The sequence below is a fragment of the Oryzias melastigma genome, linkage group LG9, assembly GCF_002922805.2.
Source record: "Oryzias melastigma strain HK-1 linkage group LG9, ASM292280v2, whole genome shotgun sequence".
Taxonomy (NCBI): Eukaryota; Metazoa; Chordata; class Actinopteri; order Beloniformes; family Adrianichthyidae; genus Oryzias; species Oryzias melastigma.
In genome coordinates this window covers 934092-957389 of record NC_050520.1, presented here as the reverse complement: position 1 = coordinate 957389, position 23298 = coordinate 934092, and the positions used below count along the sequence as shown (strand labels likewise).

The 23298-nt window shown below is 48.7% G+C and overlaps 1 protein-coding gene across 1 annotated transcript in view; it reads left to right on the top strand.

Moving 5' to 3' along the window:
- Positions 1–23298, top strand: part of LOC112136336 (protein unc-13 homolog B) — a gene marked incomplete in the record, with an annotated part of 71577 nt that overhangs the window by 13075 nt on the left and 35204 nt on the right. Inside the window, 2 exon segments of the mRNA XM_036213481.1 lie at positions 15902–16147; positions 16548–16644. Of these exon segments, the coding sequence (XP_036069374.1) occupies positions 15902–16147; positions 16548–16644 (343 nt within the window).

Below are 23298 nucleotides of genomic sequence, written 5' to 3'. Positions count from 1 at the left end.
GGAGGAGGCGGCTCGGGAGGAGGCTGCGAGGACCAGGGCGGACTTTAACTCTGTGGGTTCTGATGAGATGCAGTTTTCATTTGGATCTGAAGAGGAGCTGGAGGATCTGACCTTCACTGAAGGAGACGCGTACGAGTACGACAGCTACTATTACCCTGAGAGCTACGGATCCCCATTGGAGGGGCGAACCAGAGGCGGAGCGGCTTACGGACCAGACGCTCTGCTGCCCCCCATGGAGGAAGGGGCCGATGACTTCATCGACCCGATGGATGAGCTGAAGAGTCTGGTGGACTCGGTGTCGGAGTACCTGGCGGTGAAAGAGGAGGAGATCAACAGCTATGAGTGGACGCCCAAAACACAGAGAAGAAAACTGCCGCCGCTGCCGACCGAGGCTCAAACTGGAGACAAAAGGGAGGTCCGACTGGACGTGGGGGGCCATGATTCTGCCGAGGGGGGGGTCAGCACCAGCACTGAGGCCAAATGTGATGTGAAGGAGGACAGTTCCGTTGAGCAAGGCCTAGCAGGAGTGAAAACTGCCATGAGCTCTCTGTTCAGTTCCATCACCGGATCCAAGTCCCCAACCGAGCCAGAGGCCCCCCCTGGGACAGCTCCACCTCCCCAGCCCCCCCAGACAGACTCCAGCATTTCAAAGCTGCTGTCATTAATCCCCAAAGGAAACGCTGAAACCACAGACAGCTCAGGAACAGGACCCCCCGCCTCCCAAACGTCTCCCCAGCCTGAGTCCAGCATTTCTAAGCTGCTGGCGTTCATCCCCAAAGGGGGTGGGGGCACCCCCCCAGTGGCCGTAGTTCCTCCCGCCTCCCAAGAGCCTGCAGCCGAGAAGAAGTTTTCCCTTCAGTCTCTGTTGCCGTTTCAGTCTTCTGAACCCGCTGGTCCCAACCAGACCCCGTCCCACCCCAGCACTGAGGCAGCAGCCCCTTCCAACCAGGCCACATCTGGGATCGAGTCCGTGTTCGGGAGGCTGAGTCCTTTGAGGCTCTTTTCCAGTGCGCCCCCATCTCGAGAGCCATCACCTCAGCCAGCGGAGTCAAAAAGTCAGTCTGCTGCGAGCAAAGACTCCCAACAAGTTCCTGCGAGCCGGGCCTCCAGCCCTCCCGGAGCAGAACGCCCGTCCTCTAGTGACCTGCAACAAGGAAGTGGATCCGTAGATCTTTTACCAGATACAGGAAGTGGATCTGTTGAGCTTTCCCAAGATACAGCTAGTGGATCCGTAGAGCTTCTTCCAGAAACAGAGTCATCTGGGGAGCTCCCTGATAGTCTGCAGAGAGGAGCATCGAAAGCATCTGAGCCCAAACAAGAGACCGCCGCCGAGGAAACCGGGTTTTTCAGCCCATTTAGGAAATCTCTTTCCACCCTCATTTCAACTGTTCCACCAGAACATGCTTCCCAGACTGACACCAAGCCAGCAGAGGAGTCCTTTTTAGGGAGTAAATTAAAGATTCCATTTTTCTCTGATAATGCAACTGCTGCCACCCCCCAGAAAGCAGAGGGTAGCATGCTCTCAGGCATCCTCAGGTTTGCAACAGGTGAGGACAGCAACACTCTGTCGAAGAGTCCATCCCCAACCCCAGCAAGATCTCCGTCTCCAAGCTGCGCTGCACAACTTGAAAGTGTACCGAAGGCAAATACAGAAACTGGCTGGTTCTCCAACCTGTTCAAGGTGCCACCACCAGAGCCTCCCAAGGAACCCCCCAAGAAGCAGCTGACCCCCTCTGTAACACTGACCCAGCCCAGTGATCACACGGAGCCACAAACAGACCAGAAGCGCTCAGAAACCTCAGAGAAAACTGCATCCAGTGCAGAGCAAAGCTCACCGGAACAAACTGTGAGTGAAGCAAATGTTGTGTCTCAAGATCAGACTTCCTTAATGTCTGCGGAAAGAAAACCCCAACCAGAAGCATCACCAGTTTCGAAGGGAGATACTGAGTCCAGCAAAAAGATCCAGAGCGTGGACAGCCAGCCTCAGCAAGGCAGTCTGCTCTCTGGCCTGTTCTCATCAGCGTCCCCATCCCCCCAAACAGAACAGCAATCTGCTGGACAACAGGCAGGAGGACTCCTGTCTGGATTTCTGAAGTTTGCCTCTGAGACCGTCTCTGCACCAACAGACCAGCAAACAATGCAGGAACGTCAGTCAGGCCAAGCTCAGGGGCAGGGGCAACCTGCTGCTCCCGAGCCAGTCAGCGGAGGACTCCTATCTGGTTTGTTGAAAAAAGCTACAGATACAGTCTCAGGGATGCAACCTCCTCAGTCCAGTCAAGAGTCCCTTTCTGTACCAGCAGAACCAACAAAAACCCTTAATCAAGATGCTTCAGTTGGACTGCTGCAAGGCTCCATCAAACCGGGCTCTGCAGAAGGCGCTGCTCCTGATAAAGGACAACCAGATCAGCAACGGAAGCAGCCTGTAGTTTCAGATCAACAGCCAGACCAGAAGCAACAGACTGCACCACCAAAATCAACTACAGGGGCTCAACCAGCTGGGTTATTTGGAGGTCTGCTGAAGCTTTCCGAACCTGCTCCCCCACAACCATCTCCAGCACCTCCCAATCAAGGAAGCTTTCTGTCTGGCCTGTTTGGAATGGGAAATCAGGACTCTGCTCCTGCAAACCAACCGCAGTCATCACAAAACCAGCCGGCACAGCCGGTTAAAACTGGAATCCAGCCTAAACAGCAACCAGGCAACAGACAGAACCTACAGAGGCAACCTCAGGTTCCTCCCCAACAGCAATCCACTGGTCCTGGAGGGATGCTCACAGGATTGTTCAATAAGATTGCAGATGTTGGTACCCAGCAACCCACAGCAGGAGCTCAGCCAGCGCAACAACCGGCACAAAGACAAGGTCCTCAAGCAAGCCAGCAACCTCAAAGCCAGCAAGGTGGCTTCTTCTCTGGCCTTTTTTCAGCTGGTCCTTCTCCACCAGCCCAACAGCAACCATCTGCAGCTCAGCAAAACCAACAACAAAGCCAACCAAGTAACAGACAGCCTCTGAGGAGGCAGAACCAGATCCCCCCGCAACCTGCCCCATCTGCTCCAGAGCCACAGCAGGGTGGTCTGCTGTCAGGATTCCTCAGTAAGTTGGCATCTGGTGACAGCGTTCCACAACAGCCCAGCACACAGGCTAGCCCTCAGACAGGAAACAGAGCTCCCTCTGCAGGTCCACAGGCATCTCAAAGCACTCAGCAAGGAGGCTTTCTAACTAGTCTGTTTGGACAGTCATCACTACAGCAAGAAGAAAAACCTCCTCATCTACCAACAGCCAATCAGCAAACCACAACCAAGCAGCCAGCTCAGACTGGAGGTGTGCTCTCTGGCATTCTTAAGCTTGCACCTGGAAACACCATTCCTCCAGATCAACCGTCACCTCAGCCACCCCCGCCTGGAGAACCATCTGCTGGGTCAAAGCAAAATCCTACTAAATCTGAATCTGCTGGAGTATTTTCTGGATTCTTGAACAAAATATCATCCACTGTAGAGCAGCCGTCACCGACGGCAGATCCCACGAGTTGTCAAGCAACACAGCAACAAGTGCCACAGGTGGGTCACTCTCGACCTCACATCCAGAGAACTAAACAGGTAGATGTTCATTCAACCCAAGAAGCATCTACTGAGAAGGATCTGAAAAGCCAGGCACAGAAGAATGTCTCCGGTATTTCTGTTACCGCTGGAGAGCCACAGTCAAAGACACAGCAGCGATCCACATTCCCAGCTGGCAAGGAGGAACCTAAAGCTAGTTCAAGTGGCTACTCCCAAAGTTTACTCTCTAGCATTTTAAAAACGGACTCCATTATTAAAAAGACTGCTCCTAATGAGGAGAAGGACTATCGTGTTCCTTCAAAGCTCAAGAGTAAGGATGAGATCTCCTCTAGTTCACCAACACTCACCACTGCTGCTGGTGCAACTAATGCTATGGTGGACAATGGTGAGGGCCATCCCCATGCTCAGACTAGGCAAGACCCCACAATTTCTTTAACCCAGCGTTATCTCGAGGAACTTCAGCGCCTCTTATATGGGACAGAAAATGAATACGGTTACAAGGACCTCCTTTACAACTTCACAGAGCATGGTGTTCTTCCAGCAGAGCTCTACGAGCACCAGTGTCTGATAGAAGCTCTCCTGTGGCAACAACTAAATGATTATGTCCTGGCTGAAGCCCTTGCTTCTCAGGGTCAGAATAGGACCCAGCCAGCGCAGGGTCACATACCGCCTCCACTCACAGCACCTCTGGGTCAGAATCCCATACAACTCCATCCCCAAGGAATGAACATTAATGACTTTAACGTCCCTTTTCATCCTTGGAGATATTCTGCGGCTCATCTTTTTGAGAGCCGAAACCGTTTTCTTGACACGGATGAAGATTTGGTCTTGTTTGACATGACTTGTAGAGACAGGAAGCCCTGGAGCAGCTGCGACCATCTGAATGATCTCGGCACCAACAGAAGTCCTTGGATTGCTAGAGGGGGGGCTCTAAATCTCTCTAACGAAAAAGCAAAGAGTAGACTGAGTAGATGCCAATCTCTTACAGAATGCAGCGCATCACCGCGCAGCAAAGTCATAGAAGATAGGGCCGCCAACAAACATCTCAACAACGAGGCCTTTGACTTGAAAACAGCCACTGCCTTTTTAAAAGGACTAGCTGCCAAAAAGGGTCCTGTTGATTTGAGACAAGGTGCTCTGAATTTAAGCAACTCGGTTGCTGCTGTGGGGGAGAGGGACGCAGAAACCCATTTAGATGATCCGGAGTGGTACCAGCAATGGCTGTCCCTCTTGGAACAAGGCCTGTGGTGGCCAGCTGAGGCGGGGGACTGTGGCTATTACGTTTACACCGATGGAGACTACATTTATTCTCTTCTAACAGACAAATCTGGGGGGCATCTCTATGCCTGTGCCACAGAAGAAGATATGCAAGCCCTAGGAAATATCACAGAAAATATTGCTAGCATTCTGAAACAGAAAGAAACTGATAAAGTGACCCTGTGTGGCTTCAAAATCCCTCTTAACGACGAGGGTGAAGACTTCTGGCCTCCACACCAGCAGCAGAATAAATCCTTAGCATCTGAAGGAGCTGTGGACTTAACCTCTGCCCTTAGTAAGGGTGAAAAACTGATGAACATGAATTTAGAGAGCTTCTCACAAATGTTCCAGGAGTCTTTATCCTCTCAACCAGTGGATTTTACTGTGTACAAGCTAAAAAAGATCAAGACGGTATCAGTGCAGAGTGGTTTCAGCTGTAAAGAGGAGCCAGTAGAAGCAGCAGATTTTAGCTTGAAGTCTCTGAAGGGAGGCCATGGAGGACCATACTGGAAAGACCAGGCAGTTAAAGATGTGCCATTACCCTCACCCAGGCTCTCCTCTGTGCACGCTCCAAAGCAAACGTCCCCAACAACCAAAACAATCATTCCAGAAATTAAGATTGCGTCCGTAGATGACACAGACCATCCCCATTCAGTACAACGAGGGGACTTAAAATATTCAGGAATTTGTGGAAAGCCCTCATATAATATTACTAAGACAGAGAAACTTCCAACAACACCGACTTCTTCAAATTGTGTATCAAGAAAGCCTTCGGACGCCTCAAAGGTTGTGTCTGCAACATCAGTAGAGTCAAAAATACCAGGACCTGTTCAGATGGAGAGGAAGCTGCCTTCACCCCCGCCTGCCCGCACACACGGCACTACCCCCCCACCACAGACCTCAACTGACCTCTCTGTTTCCTCACAGAGACCCCTTCTGACCAGACAGTCATCACAGGCAGCACAGCCAAGAATAGTTTGCCAAACCAATGGGAGCACGGCCACAGGGAAGCAAAGCAAAACCTCTGCACCGGCACCAACACCCTGCCAGACTCTAAATCTACCACAAGAGCCCCCAAAGAAGTCTACGCCACAGCTAAACATACTGAACGGCACTGTGGCTGCATACAGTGAAGCCTACCTGTTCGACAGAAATCAGAAAGCCCTTTCCATGTACTTTGACTCCCATATAAGCAACAAAGTTCTGGATTTTTCTCCAGGAATAAGTAAAAACATAGTAGAGACGAATGCAGCCAAGGCCAGAGTAGAAACTAAAAAAGAGAGTGAGATCGTCGATTTCACAAAGTACAAGTTGAAAAGATTTAAAGAGAAAAAGCAGATTGATAGTGAAACAAACGTAGACCTGTCCAACAACACCGGAGCCGCTGTGGCTCTCGTTAAGCAAAGTGAAGAGGAAGATGCAGAAGGGCCGAATTTGGACGTAGAATATCCCAAGCTGAGCTCTGTGCAGGACACACCAGTACTACATCAAATGTCATTTGGTCAGAACAACCAATCTGAGAGAAGGTTGTCCAAGTCTTCACTTCCACACATCCATGGACTGCCAGCCTCCTATGGTGTCTCTAAGGAAACAGAAATTACGCAAACAGATGTGAAAGCCCATGAAAAGAGTGCAAGAAGTGTTTCATCTAAAATGACTTCTGCATCTGGAACAGCAATCTCTACCCTTAACAGTTCCTCCAGTGACACAAGCCATCTTGAACAAAAAGTAAAACCTGAATCACCACGACCCAGTCGTTCCTCCCCACTACATAGCCCTGTTATGAAGAAGCAGGTGGACATGCAGGAACAGACAGAGCTTAAACCGCAAACCCCACCAATTCCTTCAACGCATATTCTCTGTAATACCAAGGGACAAACCTCAAGAGCTCCTTTGTATCAATCATGTGAAAAAAAACAAGTGTATCAGACATCCACAGCACCGGCAAACCTGATTAAAGCTACATTAGACATGTCAGTCAAAATCGGAGCCCAGAAAGCTGGTCTTCCTTCAAAGGTTCCTGTCTGTGATGCACTTTCATTGACCCGAAGAAAACCGTTAGCCAGGGTGGCAACGGACAAAAATTCTCAGCAAGAATCGATTGACTTGACATGTGGCCCTTTGTCACCAGATTCACACGAAGAAAAGCCTACTTCTGTTATTTCACCAACACTTGAGGAGCAATCAGGTTTAGTGACAAACACAAAAGACATGTCCTTGAAAAGGCTTACCAGCTCCAAGGAAGTTGCTCCAGCAGCCAATATTCCTGTCGACTTACCATCTAGGGATTTGACAACCAGCTCACCTTTGAGTTCAGACTCTGTTCTTTATCAGTACAGCAAACCGGGGGTCTTTAGCCCAATAACATCAACGCCATTGGTTTTTAAACAAACACACGAGTCATTTTCAAAACCTGCTGCAACTGCGTTATTAGATATGTCGGCCAAACCATCGCCAGCTGTCCTGAACAAAACTGAGGGTTCTCCTGATGAAGCAGTTTCACTTATCAATAAACCAAGTCCAAGGGCAGCTGCAAGGAGAGATTCGGTGGGCATTCCCCTGGTAGTTGAGCCAAGTACTGTAGAACCTCGGACAGAAAAACAATCTGAGAATGTGCTTCCAGCACGAAAATGGCCAAATGCAGACAGAGCTACTCTCCCTGTTCTGCAGCAACCACCTCTCTGTAATATTGCACTCCAGCATTATGGGTTTTTGCAGTCCACGTCTCACCTTCGTACATGCAACTCAGCTCCAGCAAATTCTGTTAAAGGGACTGTAGATATGTCCACAAAAGCAGGCAAACCCGAAACAGCAGTACAGTGTTCTGATCTCCTATCACTGGTACGCCTTAGACCATCAGATGTAACAGATTCTCAAACCAATTCAGTTGGTGTGCCGCTTATTGTGAAAGCTCAGTATTCACAGGAGTTTTCCAGAAGGCAACAGAAAACAGTGTTAAGACCTCAAAGAGACTTTCAGCAAAGATTTGTGATCAGTGCATCTCGAGAAACCAGCGCACCTGCCAACTCCATCAGGGGCTTCCTGGACATGTCTCCAAAGTCCCAACAGAAACAGCTCGAAACACCTGAAATTCCAGCGACTGGGATTGTGCCATTAATCCGAAACAAGACATCGGTTTGTAGAAACGATTCTGCTGGTGTGTCGCTTGTAGTAGAGCCGGCTGCTTGTCAACAAAAACGTAGAGTTTTAGGTGAAATCCCCATGGCTGAGTCTCTGCACAGGCCGAATCCTCCGCATCACTGTAGTACGGTCTTGTCTGATAAGACGACCAGCCACAAGCACACACAACTACAAAACAAGCCAATGGACTTCTCAGCAAAAGAGAGGCCTGGAATAACAAATAATTCAAGCAGTCATATTGAGCTAAAAGCTGGAGAACCAATGAACTTTACAAATAAAAGATTGAAGCAGGATTCTTGTGAAAGAAGACAAGCTATAACTAAAATAGAAATAGAAAATAGAAAAATGATTGGTGCTGTTGATCTCACTGTGGACAACAAAACATCTGTCCATACCCATCAAGAAGTTAAGGATGTTATCCCTTACTATATTTCTTTTTCTTCTCAGTATGGTGTGAACTCGTCACAGCAAAGTATTCCTTCAGCTCTTACAAATGTAGAGAGAGCTGAAGCTTTATTGTCTCAAACTCAAAGGTCATCTCTTGATTCAGCTCATGAACAGACACAAACTAAGCCTGAAATGTACCATGGAAGGAAAACAGGACACAAACAAGTATCGCTTTCACCTCTGGTTTCTGCAGACAGACAAGCACAGGCTCATCAAATGCCACAAAGCCTTGAATGTAGGAAAGTGTCTCATGTCATTGCTCATCCACAGGTCAACAATGAGTACGTCCAATCCAGGAGACCCGAGTCTCTGAGCACATATCCGCCAGCGAAAAGTCCAACTTCACAACAACAATTTCAGCATTCTTTGGAAACTAGCTTAACTTTATCTACTGCAAACTCTCAATCACTGGATACGATGTCAGAACATCAAGTTTCAAGACTTCAGCAAGAAACAACCCAAAGACCCAAAGTTCTTCTCAAGCAGGTGACAGTGGAAAGCTGTGGCAGCACAGAAGAGTACGATGATGGTGGAAGAATGGCAGGTTCCACACGGGGTCCAGTCTCTGTGTCACTACAACATACTGGATACCATGCTGTTCCTTCATCGGTTCCTTCAGCTTCTCAGACAGGAACACATCTTCAAAGCACAGCAGAACTCCCACCACCTGGAGTAATGTCCCCACAAAGCCATGTTACCGTCCATCAGACCGTAACTGTGCAATCAAGGACTGCACCTTCAATCCAGCCAGCCTCACCAGTCAGCACACCTGCTTCACGGCCAGGTGTGAGTTACGAGGTTGCGATGCCTGCAGACAGGAGGTCTGAACGTGAAGGACAGGCTAGTTTAACACAAACAGGAACCACTTCTGTCAAAGGCTTGATTTCATTGTTCACTGGTTTAGAATCACAATCTGCTGTTTCGCCCCGTCACGCTGACACTGTGTCCCAACCTGTGGATCACAGTAAACAAATGCTTCCTGTTCAGGACCACACGGCTGTTCCAGCTACCCCAGTGCCTATAGCGGCTGGAACCAATGCTTCACTCCCACAACATCCTCCAGTGTCAGCTCTTCTCCCTCACACTGAGGTACCTGTCAATGTCCAGCATAAGATGGACATTCCACCAGTCACACCTGAAGATTTTCCAACACAACCAGCTGGAGACGAGAGGGCAGCCATGCAGGTGGAGCCATCCTTCTCTCAAAATCATCAGCTATCACAAAGGCCAGTGAAAGAGGCACTGGAGGAAACATCTGCACATCTGAAATCCTTTTCAGTGAAACCAGCAGATCCAAAGACACTAGAAGGAACTCCAAGCATCGATGGTTCATCCAAACCTTCTCAAACATTGCCTGAAGTAACACCCACAGAAATGACAAAAGAATCCTTTGTGGTCACAAATAAAATGGACCTTTCTCAACAGACAAAACAGTCCGTCAAGTCTGAAGATGTCACTGCAAATGTTGAGGCTTCAGCAGCAGTCACACAAACCCAAACTAAAAAGATTCATCCAAAGTCGATCTATATTGGCATTCATTCCTCAGAAGTACCTTCTGCAGGGGCGGAGCATGAACCAAATGAGCCCAAGCCCTACATGAGGCTGCCCCACATCTTTGTCTCAGCAGCAAGTTCCCCAGAAGAAGAAACAGATGAACATGAGTTGAGTGAATGCAGCAAGCCTGCCTTGTCAAAGGATAGTGTCCCTGAAGAGACCTCCCCAGGAGCAGCAACACCAGAGGATTGTAAAGACCTTTTAGCTGATGCTGTTGCACCGTCTGATATTTCTGAGCCTATGGAAAGCATCAATAATAGTGCATCTATTGAGCCTCTTGACAGGGAGAGCTGCTTACCAGTCATCTCAGAAGATCAGACACGTCCAGAAGACCAAGCTTTCAAGTCTTTATCGACTGAGAGAAGCTCCCTGGGTGAGGCTACCAATTCAGAGCTTAAAGGAAAAACAGATACTTCTGAGGTTCATGAGCTGCGACTTCAAATGATTTCCACTGAAGAAAAATCTACTGCAGACGTGGTTCAGCTGGAAGCTGCTGAACCTACTGGTGAACTGGCCTGCCAGCCAGAAAACACCAGTCTAGAAGAAGAAACGACCAAAGAAGTTCAGTTACCTCAGGAAATTACTGAAAAAGACCTGGAGGCATCTTCTGAAACTGTCTCCTCTCAAGAAGTCCAGCATTCTGATAGTTTGTCTCAGAAAGAAGAGTCATCAGTTGCTAAAGCTAGCGAAGAGGTTCAACAGCTTCAAGACAAAAATGAGAGTGAAGTCTCTGCCTCTGCACCAGAACCCAGTCCCAGTTCTGTCACAAAGGCCAATGAGCCCGAGGCCCAACAGTCTGAGCAAACAGGAAGAGGATTTTTCTCTCTGTTTAGTAATTCCACTACAACTCCACAACAGACTTCCCCCCAGACTGGACCCTCTACGATTGGTGGATCTACTCCTGCCCCAGCTGCTAAAGAAACTCCTGGGACAGGCCTACTCTCAATGTTTGGGGCTCCTCCCTCAACTGACTCCAAAAACAAACTACCACAGTCGTCCCCACAGGAGCCTCAAGGGAAAGGGTTGCTCTCTATGTTTGGAGTTTCCTCTGGTCAGTCATCCTCTGGACCACGGGCTCCAGCTGCTGCACAGCCCAAAGGCCCTCCACCCAGAGAATCTCCCGGAAAAGGGCTATTTTCAATGTTTGGTTCTTCTCCTGCTCAACCGACACCTAGCCCCAGGAGTCATGCAGGCATTGGCGTCCCACCAAGAGGACCTCCCACTGGACCTTCTCTATTTGGTGGTATTCTAACAGGTTCTTCAATGCAAAAAGAAAGCCCAGGAACTGGGATATTTTCCAAATTTGGGGGTCTCACTGCTCAATCTCAGACAGGACCAAAAGCACCTGGACCGACAGTAACACCACCAAGAACCAGTGCTCCAGAGATTTCTGGAAAGGGACTAATGACTATGTTTGGTGGACCAAGTCAGCAAGCATCAGAAGCACCTGCAGCGACGCAGAAATCAGATAATGTCTTTAAAGCTCCTGCTGTCTTCTCGCTGGGAGGGAATTCTGACAACAGCAAATCCAAGACCGGCTTTGGCCTGTTTGGAATGTCTTTCTTGGGGGAAACAAAGACAGAATCAGAACCAGAAAAACCCAAAGAGACACAGGTTGTTTCAGAAGAAGCAATTGATGATCATGTTCCCTCTGAGTCGCTTCCTCCATCATGTGAAGAAGAAGTTCATGTCCAGCAGGAGTGCAAAGACCTTCAAGATCCAACCAAAGACATTCCTAGCAACTCTGAGACTCTGCAGAAAGTTCTGGTCCGCGAAACAGATCTATGTGAGGAAGTGCAAGAAGAAACCAAACAAGACCTTAATTCATTAAACATCAGTGCTGATTTACCAGGCAAACTGAGAGAGATGGACCAGCACTCAGCAGGAGCCGTTGAGTCTGTCACTGTGGGGGAAATAACTCAGCAAAAATGTGTTTCTGATGTTGAGAGAATGGTTCCTGAATCAGATAACGATATTTTACAAACGACTAGCACAGATGAGGAAGATGTCAGAGCTGAAATGAAAAGTCTAACAGAACAAAAAGACTCCAGTCAAATGCAAGAAACCTTAATAGATCCTGTTAAACAGCCAACAGGGTTTCATGCAGCTGAGGTGGCAGAGGTAAAAAGCCTTTCTGAGGGGAACGTCATACCTACGGGGTCAGAAGAGGAGATGGAAAAGCCTGTGCAGAGTGTGGCTGGTGAAGAAGAAACTGTTCTGAAAGATGTGAATAAACCAGGTGAAACCTTCGTAACAGCAAACAAGGAAGAGCCAGCAGACTCTGAGAAACCCAAAGATGAAGCTTTGACAGTTGAAGAACATCAGGCAGACGTTGAAAAGTCAAACAATGAAGCATTGACAGTTGCAGCTGAAGAAATGCAGGTGAATGTGGATTCGGAGAGCATTTTTACCAAAGAACTGGTAGTCCAGGGTACAGAAGAAGTAACTGAAGAGGCAAGTATGACAGACTCGGTAAAAGAAACAACAGAGAAACCCACTGCTGAAGCTGAGCTGGAAGCAACTGCAGGAGACTTGAAAGTCTCATCTGCTGAAACTGCGTCGGAACCAACTGATGCAAAAGTCCAGGTTTCCACAGAACCTCTGGACAAAACCTTTGGAATGGATGCTACCTGTGCAGTCGGACCAAATGAAGACAGAGCTCTGGGGGAGAGCACAAGCATATCTAGTTGCCCCACAGAGCAACAACTAAGGCCTGTTATAACCAGTCCAGTATCCCCACCGGATCCACGGACTGCTGATCCTCAGACAGCTGGTCCTCGGATGGCTGGTCCTCGAACGGCTGGTCCTCGGATGGCTGGTCCTCGGATGGCTGGTCCTCGGATGGCTGGTCCTCGGATGGCTGGTCCTCGGATGGCTGGTCCTCGGACGGCTGGTCCTCGGATGGCTGGTCCAAGACAACAGGGCCAACAGAAGCCCCCTGAACCAGCTCCATTCTCTGGCTTCATGTCCATGTTTTCGAACCCAACTGCACCCAGTAAATCACCAACTGTTGGTGGATTTTTTTCTAGCTCCCCTGGATCACTTTTCGGATCGGCCCCTGCTCCTCGTCAGCCTCAACAGCAGCAACAGCAACAGAAAACCTCGTTTTTTGGCCTCCCAAGTGGGATTGCAACAGAATCCCTCACAAGTGATCTGTTTGGGATGTTCAAAGGTCAAGAGGCAACAAAAGCTGAGCAACCACAACAGTCAGACACTGAGCCTGAACCAAGGGACACCCCTGAAAGCATGAAAGCCTCTGAGGACACTGAGAATGCAGAGAGTGGACCTGGACTCAAAGAAGTTCAAAGTACCGAAGAGTCTGAGACCTCTGAAAGGGGACGTGTAGAGGAAGTTGAACAGAAAGACGAGGCTGTCACAGAAGCAGATGAGAGTTCAGTCCCCGCTCCAAACGCTCCCCATTCTTCACAAGGAGATGGACCTGATGAGCCTGTAGAAGAAGCAGGTGCTACACAGCCTGAGGAGGATGCTCCTCCCCCAGCTCCCGATGCTAAAGCTACGAGTGACATAACGGCTCTCAATACATCAAAGTTTGGCTTCATGTCCGTCTCTACTGAAAGCACATCTGCTTTTGGATCTCTTTTCTCTTCAACATCTTCATCCTCTGCTACCAACCTGCCACAGCAACCCCAAACCGACGGCGGACTCTTCTCTGGACTGAAAAACCTCTCGGCTAATATTTTCCAGGATGAGAAGCCGGGAGGAAAGGAGGAGGCATCGGGATCTTTGTCAAATTTTGGCCTAAAACTGACCTCAGTGTTTGGGAGCTCTGAGCCCCCCAAGCCAGAATCCACATCCTCTAATGCCGCATCCCAACCAGAACCCAGGAGTCCAGAAGTAAAAGAAGAGTCAGATAAACCCTCTCCAGGTTCTGAAGAAACCGAGAGCGCAGACTCCAGTGAGACAGAAGGACCCACAGAAACCTCCAAAACAGGAAGCTGCGACACGCTAGCACAGACACCACAGTCCGGCTGCCCCTCCCTGACCGACGGTTCGATGGTCACCTCAAGTGAGCCTGGAAAGGCTGAGGCCAGAACTTCTGACAGCTGCCATGAAGATTTGGCGGCTGAGCAGCCCACGGCGCCGTTGGTGGAAGCAGCTAAAAGGCTAGTATCTGTATGATAAAAGACTCCACCTTTATCATACTCCATGTTGACTCCATGTCTCCCCTCTGTCACTTCCTCATAGCATGTACCCCCCTCCCCCGTAGAATCCTGTCATGTGGAAACTCTTCTAAAAACTGTACATTTAAGGCAGAAACCATCCGGGTAAAGGCCTCACGCCACCTCACTAATAGCTTTCCTGACTGTGATGGAGTCACGACGAACCAAGGAGCCGTTGCTTTTATTTATTAACCCCCCGTATTTGTCCCCTAAACTTCTCTGAGTTATGTCCAGTTCTCAGCCAATTTGCTTAAACGAATGTAAGCCATAGATTTATGAGGCACGAAGGCGGGCTGGAAGCTCCAGGAAAAGGAGCAGCTAGAAGTCATTTGGCTGCAAACCAAGAAGGAGTAAATCACTCCACTTAAAGCACTGAGCCACTCTGCTCGTTAGGAGCCTCAATCAGCAGCAGCCACTTCTCCTGCTCCTCCGTCAGAGAAAGCTTTTACCCTTAACGTGCTCACGGGCAAACATCCCAAACGCAGCAGGCCTTTGTTTTAGCAACAGTCATGAAGTCAAGACTCCGCCCCCAGGAAATGCTGGTGTAGCATCAATACTTTCAATACAGTAAACTGTTCATTTGTGAAGCTGTTTCCATCAGGCGTCTTCTCAAAGTGTTACACATAAAAAAACCTGAAACTAACCTGGATTCATGACTATGATCCAGATCGATCCAGATTATAGAGATCCTGATGATCTTTATCGAACAATAACAGCTTTTAAAGTGACAAACATGATCGTTAAAGAAAAACCAGGAAAAGTCAGAGTGAGACTCGAGATGATGGTGATCAATCATCTTCAGAGTCTCAGATTTTTCTGATCAATTTGGAGAGATTCATTCAGAGGTTTTTTGTCTTTTTGTCTTATTATTTACACACATCAAACTTACCTGCATGCAGGTCCAGGTAGGAATCGCACCATCAATGACTCCGCCCCTCACATTATGCTGCTATTTCAACCATGTAAACTTGAGATATAGAATAAAAAAGCTTCCAAAACTTCCCAAACGTTTGTTTCACAGTTCCCTCCTGTAAAGTAATGTCCAGTAAAGATGAAAATGTCTGCAGGCGGTGAAACTTCACTCGCTCTCCTGGTTTCTCTGACAGACGAGAACATTTCACACTTTTCTCTCAAAGTTCAAACCTTCATAGAAAGTAAAGATCTGATCACGAGCAAACGCTGGCAAACAGAACACCTTCCTACAGGACACACGGAGATGATTGACAGGCTCCACAGCCAATCAGGATGCAGATCACAATGCGATGTTTGTAAAAAAAACAAAAAAAAACATCCAAAATTGCACTAACAGACTTTGTGAAACAGTGAAGGTAAACCGTCAAACAGCGAGGGATCAATGTGTGAGGGCAGACACACAAACAGCGCCACCTTCAGGGCATGGTAGGAGATGAACAAAGGAGTTGTAGAAACTCAGATGTTTTCAGGTCCAATCCTTGACCTTCTCTTGATTTCACTCTTAGTTTTTCTGGGATAATTGGCATGGGGGGAGGGGGGTACCAATATCGTAAGTTTAAGATTTTTTTCCTTTTTCCTGTTTTGTTTTCTGAGAACTTCTTGTAGTTTTGTGTGAGTGTTGTGAGTTTTCCAAAGTTTTCCTGAATAGTTTCCTCCAGGTTAGTCAGTCCTCTCACTGTTGACGAACGCTGCTCCCTGAGTTCCAATATGGAATTTAAAAATACTAACACACCTCATTTAAAGAACATTTTAATGTTGGACGAGCGTCAGTGACGTCCATCTGACATCTTCACAGCCCCCAGGACAGCAGTCATCTGGATTCTTCTGGAAACCGCAGCCCCATCAGCTCCCAGCTGAGCCCTGAGCTCCAGCATCCGGAGCCCAGACCCCCCAAGGTCAACATCACGTCCAGCTGGAATGAGGATGAAGATGTGGAGAAGGAAATGCATGCCCCCCCAGAGCCCGGGTCCGGCAAGGATTTGAAGGAAAAGCTTTCCTCGCCATCCGCGATCATCTGTGAGAAGGAGCCGAGAGGACTGTGGTGCGTAGACGTTCGTTCCGACTCAGCAGATCCAGAGATAGTTTGAAGAGTCTGCTGTCTGCTAGCATAGCCGTCTGCTAGCATAACTGTCTGCTAGCATAGCCTACTGCTATCATAACTGTCTGCTAGCATAGCCGTCTGCTAGTATAACTGTCTGCTAGCATAGCCTACTGCTATCATAGCTGTCTGCTAGCATAACTGTCTGCTAGCATAGTTGTCTATTAGCATATTCATCTGCTAACGGCTATGCTAGCATAGCCATCTGCTAGTGTAGCCGCATAACCGCCTGCTAGCATAACCGTGAGCTAGCATACCTGTGTTAGGAGCTCATCCATTTTATTTTGACTGTTTTCCGGCGTGAAAAGACTTCCTGTTTCCCTGATTTTAAATGTCTTTTCAGCCCGATCAGTCCCTTCGAGGACACCCCTCCACCCTGCTCTCCATCCACAGTCCGCTGGCTGAAGGCCTACAACAGAGTGAGGGAGAAGCTGCTGCAGGTAGGAGGTTGAGCCCCCCAGTGGAGTCCAGGGTGGGCTGGCAGCCGCTCTGATCTGTTGGCCTGTCGGGATGCTGACTCCAGAAAGATCTTCACATGTTTCCGGTCTGGACCGGCGGGCTTCAGTCACTGGTTTTGGTTGAGTTTCAGTCATGCCTCAGAAAGTTCAGCCGTTCTCTTTAACAACGGTTTAACGGTAGTCCCACAGCATGCCGGGGGGGGGGTCTTTCACAGACTGTGTTTGCCCCCCCTCCAAAAACCTGCAGGACTTCACTTGTGGGAGGGAGCGTAGGCGCTGAGACGGAGCGGTGACCTGTCCAGGTGTACCTGGAGATGGTGAGATGGACTCCAGCAGAGCATCAAATGCAGGTAAAGAGACGGCGTCTGTCTGCAACCAGGATTCCACCAGATGGTGAAGAACAGTTTGATGTTCTGCCAAAGAGAGTTTTTATTACTCTGGATCTGAAAGGATGACAGACTTAATGTTTTAGTCCCAGCTGTTCGTACGGAGGAAAATGGTCAAACCTGTTGGGGTCACACAGGACACATGAAGGTAATGGGCGCTCAGTGTACCATACAGAGAAAATGTTCATGTCTATCTATGGGCGTGCTGCGGGTCGCAGGTCGAATGAACACTTCTACAATACGTAAGGAACCCGTCAGTGCTGTTCACGTGATACGTGCACGCTCCTTGCTGCAGCCTGACTGACACAATCAGAGTTTGTGTGGACGTCCTACAGGTACTTACGGATCACGTGCACACCACGTGCATGTGTCAGTGAGGAGCCAGTACTCACACCTTACTGACCACTGGAGTGTGGCGTAAGGACACTGAACATCAGCATCACTGTACCTGAAAGGTGTAGCTTCTGTTGTTCTTATGAGTACTTCACGATGAACTTACCAAATCACAATGGTACGTTCCGTTTTCATGAGGGACTTATCATGTCTGTATGAGCCTGAAGGAAACGGCAGAAACACCTTAAGATGCTGCTGCTCCTCTGTGACCCTCCACGGACCGGACAACCCAAAAACCTGTAGAACCTGTACGGGTTCGCTAGCCAGCCACCTGGTGGGCAGCGCAGCGTGCTAGCGAGCTCCTCTGAAGCTGAGTCCCCATTAAGCCAGACTCAGGTGGGGCCACATTTTCTGTCCACTTTTAAGAAAATGTGTTCATTTATACACACCAGTTTACAAAGAGGACCGAGCAACGTTACTTCTGACTTTGCTGGACGTCAGCTGTCCGGTTCCTCCTCAAGGGGAAACTGTGTGTCCGTGGGGGTGGGGGGTGTGTGTCCGTGGGCGTGGGGGGCAGTGGCGTTCTTTAGGGATTAGAAAGCAGATCGCCGCTCAGGAACACGAGTCCATCCGGAGGATTTCATGGAGGCTTTGGATGCTCCACCGAGCTGCAGTTTCCTCATCGATTCCTTTTTTCTTTGTTCCATAGCAACAATAAGACATTTCTATGGAAACACAAACTGGCTTCTGTGCATAAATAGACCGCTGCGCTCCGTGTTCTCCACATGTTTACAGCAGAACGTCCACCGTGCAGGACAGCAGAATCTGCTCGTCATGTTAGAACATGTCAGAAAGCAGATTCTGTAGATCTGCTGCTCTCCTCCTACAGTCACTGGAGCTTTCATCAGGTGTATGGGGGCGGAGCCACACCGGTCAAAGTTCTTCATCCGGTTATGAGGCTTTCACCTGAGCACAGGTCAAACACGTGCACACACACATGCACACACACATGCACACACAGCTTTGAACTCCAACAGTTCTTGATGATCAAATTCGCGTTTTTATCATCTCAGCTTCAGTAATCCGATTACTTTCAGTGGAATCACATTACAGGCAGGAGTGGGGGGGTTGTCCTGCTGGGGGGTCAGGTGTGGGACTGTGTCCGCTCTCCTGATTGGACCATCAGTGTGTTCAGCTGCACAGGGAGGAGACAGAGCGGCGAGCAACAAGCTGCAGGAGGGAGGGGGCGAGTCATTCAGAAGGAGAGAGAGAAGCAGCGGCGATGAGGGGGGGCTCCCTGAGCGCCGCCGTCAGAGACATGACCTGCAGGGAAAGGAGAACCGGAACGGAGCGCAGAGCCCGGAGCTTCTCCGGCTGATCCGGCGGGTCTTCCGGGCTGCATGGAGCTGCGGTTCCGGTCCAGCAGGGGGAGCAGTTCTGCAGGTCTGTGGAGGAGCTGGTGAGGGACGGAGGAACAGGTGAACTCTGCTCTGATTCGGCAGCAGGTATGTAGCTGTGGGGGGGCGCACAGACTGAAGCTGATGAAGACGTTTCAGGGATGAAGCTCTACGTTCTCTGAAGGATCAAACTTCTGCCGTCTTCAGAACCGGCGAAAGATCGCTGCACTTGGGTCTCTGGATGAAGCGCCGACAGTTTCTGTCTTCAGCAGAAACTGAGCGGGAAATCCGGATCTTTCTGTAACCGAGTGACAGGGGGCGGGGTTATGTCAAACTGAAGGGAACCGCACCAGAGTTCATCTGCAAGTTCTGTTCTGGAGTCCAAACCGGGAATCAGGTCAGCTTTACACCTGTAAGATCACATGGCCGTCACAGGAAACCAGACCTGGATCAGAACCGAACCAGACCTGGATCAAAATAGAACCAGACCAGGATAAGAGAAAATCCAGACCAGGATCAGAACAGAACTGGTCCTGGGTCAGAACAGAACTGGACCAGGCTGAAATGTGACGTGACAGCAGAAACCAGAGCTGCTGACGGTTCTAGTGAAGCAGCAGAACTCGAGTCCAACTCTCTTGTTGGTGCAGATCAGCATCTCTGAAATGCAGGAAGTCAAACCCAGAAGGTTCTTGTGACTCCCTGATCTGTAACAACTACCTGATCCGTCCATGCATATGATAATATGACATCACCTGCTCTAAACATGTCAGTCAACACACATCTCTGAATGTTAATAACATCAACATTTATAAAAATGTTTACATCCATCCATCCATCTTCTTCCTCTCATCCGGGTCGCCGGGACAGCAGTCTTAGCAAAGATGCCCAGACTTCCCCCATCCCGGTCACTTCCTCCAGCTCCTCTGGGGGACCCCGAGGCGTTCCACGACCAGCCGAGAGACATAGTCTCTCCAGCGTGTCCTGGGTCTCTCCTGGGCCTCCGCCCAGTGGGACATGCCCGGAACACCTCTCCAAGGAGGCGTTCGGATCAGATGCCCGATCCTCCTCGACTGGCTCCTCTGGATGTGGAGGAGAAGCGGCTCTACTCCGAGCTCCCTCCAGGTGACCGAGCGCCCCGCCTTCTTGTTCTGTTTCGTTTGATGGTAGTTTACTCATCAAGGTGAGAGGACACAGCGCCACCCACTGACACTTTGACTCCGTTACCACAGACACGTAGCACAGAAGCGGCGGCAGCCTGTGACGTCTCCTCAGAGTGAACTTCTCTGTTCTGTCGCCAACATATGAACATAGAAACGATCAGAGAGAATGAGTCACGCCGTGTCTGTCACCCATCGTAAGACAACAATTTAGGATTCTCCAGAGCTGCGTTTGGGCGACATTCTTTTATTTTCTGTGCTGTAATCCAGTCTGGAGAATCTCTGTTGTTGAGAAAAAGATAAATTTGCGTGATGACGGAGTTATCGCTGTTTGAACGGCTCAAACAGCCATTAAAGAGCAGAACTGCCAGGAAAGGCTATGGCGAGCGATGTCTTTCAAATATTTGGTACTTTTTACTTTTTAATAAAGAATTACAAGGTTTACAATCATGAAACAACAAACATAGAAATATGTAAAAGTTATGGGATTCAATCTGAATTAAATTACTGAACTGTGCCAATGTTGGCCACGAAGACGTATTCCCACATGTGTAAACGGATCAGGTAGCCTTTACCGGTCAGGAAATGACAGCTCTGGAAACCAGGAGCTTCTCATTTTTACATTTGAAACCTATTTTTTATTGGAATAATTGAAAGTGATTTAACCCTTTCACACCTGAGGCATCGTCAGTGACGCTCAAACACAAAATCTTTAACATACTGTAACTTTTCAACCGTTTACACAATCATTCCAGAACTGGAGTAACTGGAATTATTCCTACCAGAATGATCGTGTGAACGGTCTCTGGAGGATTTCTTCTAGATTTAATGCAGACACACACTGAGCATGAGCACAAACTGCTGCTTCATACAGTGAAGTGAATCAGAGGGGGCGGAGCTAATGCTGGCTCAGTCTTAATTCATTTTGACGAGGTTAAAGAGCTCCAAATTGATTTTCAGTCTGGTCCATAAGCGTCCCTGTGGAGCTTTGTGAGAGCACAAAGTGGGACGGAGCCTTTCCAGGACGACCTTCAAACGTTTGCATTATTGATGCTTTTGCTTCATTCTTACATCCTGACTACAGATCATTCTACAGATTTTAATCTGATTATAAATTAATCCCGAGCCGTCTTGGATCCCACGTCTGAATTTATGCAGAAACCTTTTCAAATGCTGGTTCTGGTCCTGACATCAGTTCAAGTCTTTGATCCCAATATTACTAATGAAAAGCTTCTCACACAGTTACTGTACGAGTCATTTCAAAAATCAAAGCACGTAAATACCCTCTCCTCTTCCTCATAGACCCTTCTTGATGTTTTGAACATGTTCTTGGATTCTCGTGTTTTCCCCCTGGGATAAATAAAGTATTCTGACTCTGATGATGGAGGACACAGATAAAGAATTTAAGAGTTTAGGATATTTCTTCATTAAAAACCAGCAGTTTGAAAAAGCTCAGGTTGTGATAAAGAAAGTGCTGTGGGCGGAGCCAGAGTCTCTCTGCTCCTCTACAATTCTAAGTCCTCCACTTGCAGAACAATAGATCATTTTTCTGACCTGAGCTGGTATCTGGATCAAACCCGATTGGCTGGATCCATCTGGTACTGCTCTCCGTTCTTTTTGTTTACTGTGCTAATGTTAGCTTAGAGTTGTGAGGAGCCATAAGATAGCAGGAGAGACTGTAAACAAAGGAATGATGGGAAATTAGTAGAGACTTACTTCTGTACCCACGACTCAGAGGTGAATTTCTACTGAACTCATGCCGCTCTGCAGAATCTATGTCCTAGAAAACGAACTAGATTTAGGCTCAAATCTGCGTCATGATGAAAATATCACCGGGAACGCTTTGGAAGTAGAAGAAAACGGAGCGGGAGTGGGACTTTAACAGGATCACTGATGCTCTCCAGGACCTTCTGATCACATCTCAGGTTAAGAGCTGCGTTCAGCGTTACCATGCTAATCCCTCTGCTGATGATAAGAGCAAACGTTTCTGAGAAGCTGAACGAAATTAAATCCAAAGATATTCCAGGAAAATTAGTCTCATCAGGTTCAGATCCCAGCTGGGTTCTTCCTGCATGGAGTTAGCATGTTCTCTGGGTTCAGGTGTGGAGTTAGCATGTTCTCTGGGTTCAGGTGTGGAGTTAGCATGTTCTCCGGGTTCATGTGTGGAGTTAGCATGTTCTCCTGTTTCATGTGTGGAGTTAGCATGTTCTCCTGTTTCACGTGTGGAGTTAGCGTGTTCTCCTGTTTCATGTGTGGAGTTAGCGTGTTCTCCAGGTTCACGTGTGGAGTTAGCGTGTTCTCCAGGTTGACGTGTGGAGTTAGCATGTTCTCCAGGTTGACGTGTGGAGTTAGCATGTTCTCCTGTTTCATGTGTGGAGTTAGCGTGTTCTCCTGTTTCATGTGTGGAGTTAGCGTGTTCTCCTGTTTCATGTGTGGAGTTAGCGTGTTCTCCGGGTTCAGGTGTGGAGTTAGCGTGTTCTCTGGGTTCAGGTGTGGAGTTAGCGTGTTCTCCTGTTTCATGTGTGGAGTTAGCGTGTTCTCCTGTTTCATGTGTGGAGTTAGCGTGTTCTCCTGTTTCATGTGTGGAGTTAGCGTGTTCTCCAGGTTCACGTGTGGAGTTAGCGTGTTCTCCGGGTTCATGTGGGGAGTTAGCATGTTCTCTGGGTTCAGGTGTGGAGTTAGCGTGTTCTCCTGTTTCATGTGTGGAGTTAGCGTGTTCTCCTGTTTCATGTGTGGAGTTAGCGTGTTCTCCAGGTTCACGTGTGGAGTTAGCGTGTTCTCTGGGTTCATGTGGGGAGTTAGCATGTTCTCTGGGTTCATGTGGGGAGTTAGCATGTTCTCCGGGTTCACGTGTGGAGTTAGCATGTTCTCTGGGTTCACGTGTGGAGTTAGCATGTTCTCCGGGTTCACGTGTGGAGTTAGCGTGTTCTCTGGGTTCCTCCCACAGTCCAGTGTGAGCCCAGTGAAGTCATGCCGGACTTTAACTTAGGTGTAGTTGTGTGTCCCTGGAACAGACTGTTGAGCCGTTCAGGTAAACCCCGCCTTCACCCAACATTAGCTGGGACAGGCTCCAGCAACCTCGTGATCTATAAGGATAAAATGATCTACATTCTAGTCGACATCAGAGACTTGGCTGGCCAGTAGATGAAGCTTTTCTGGATTTAAATTCTCTGGTTTATTAAAGATGACTCTGTTCTGGTCCAGAATGTTCTGGTCCAGTTTGTTTAGGTCCAGATTTGCCCAGAATCATGTCTTCAGGCCCCTCCCCTCCCGGGTACAAACGGCCATCACTTCTCCTCTCATCACTCCTCTTTCCTGCCGTTCTCCAGCTGTCACCCCCCCACCCCCACCCCGTCATGCTGG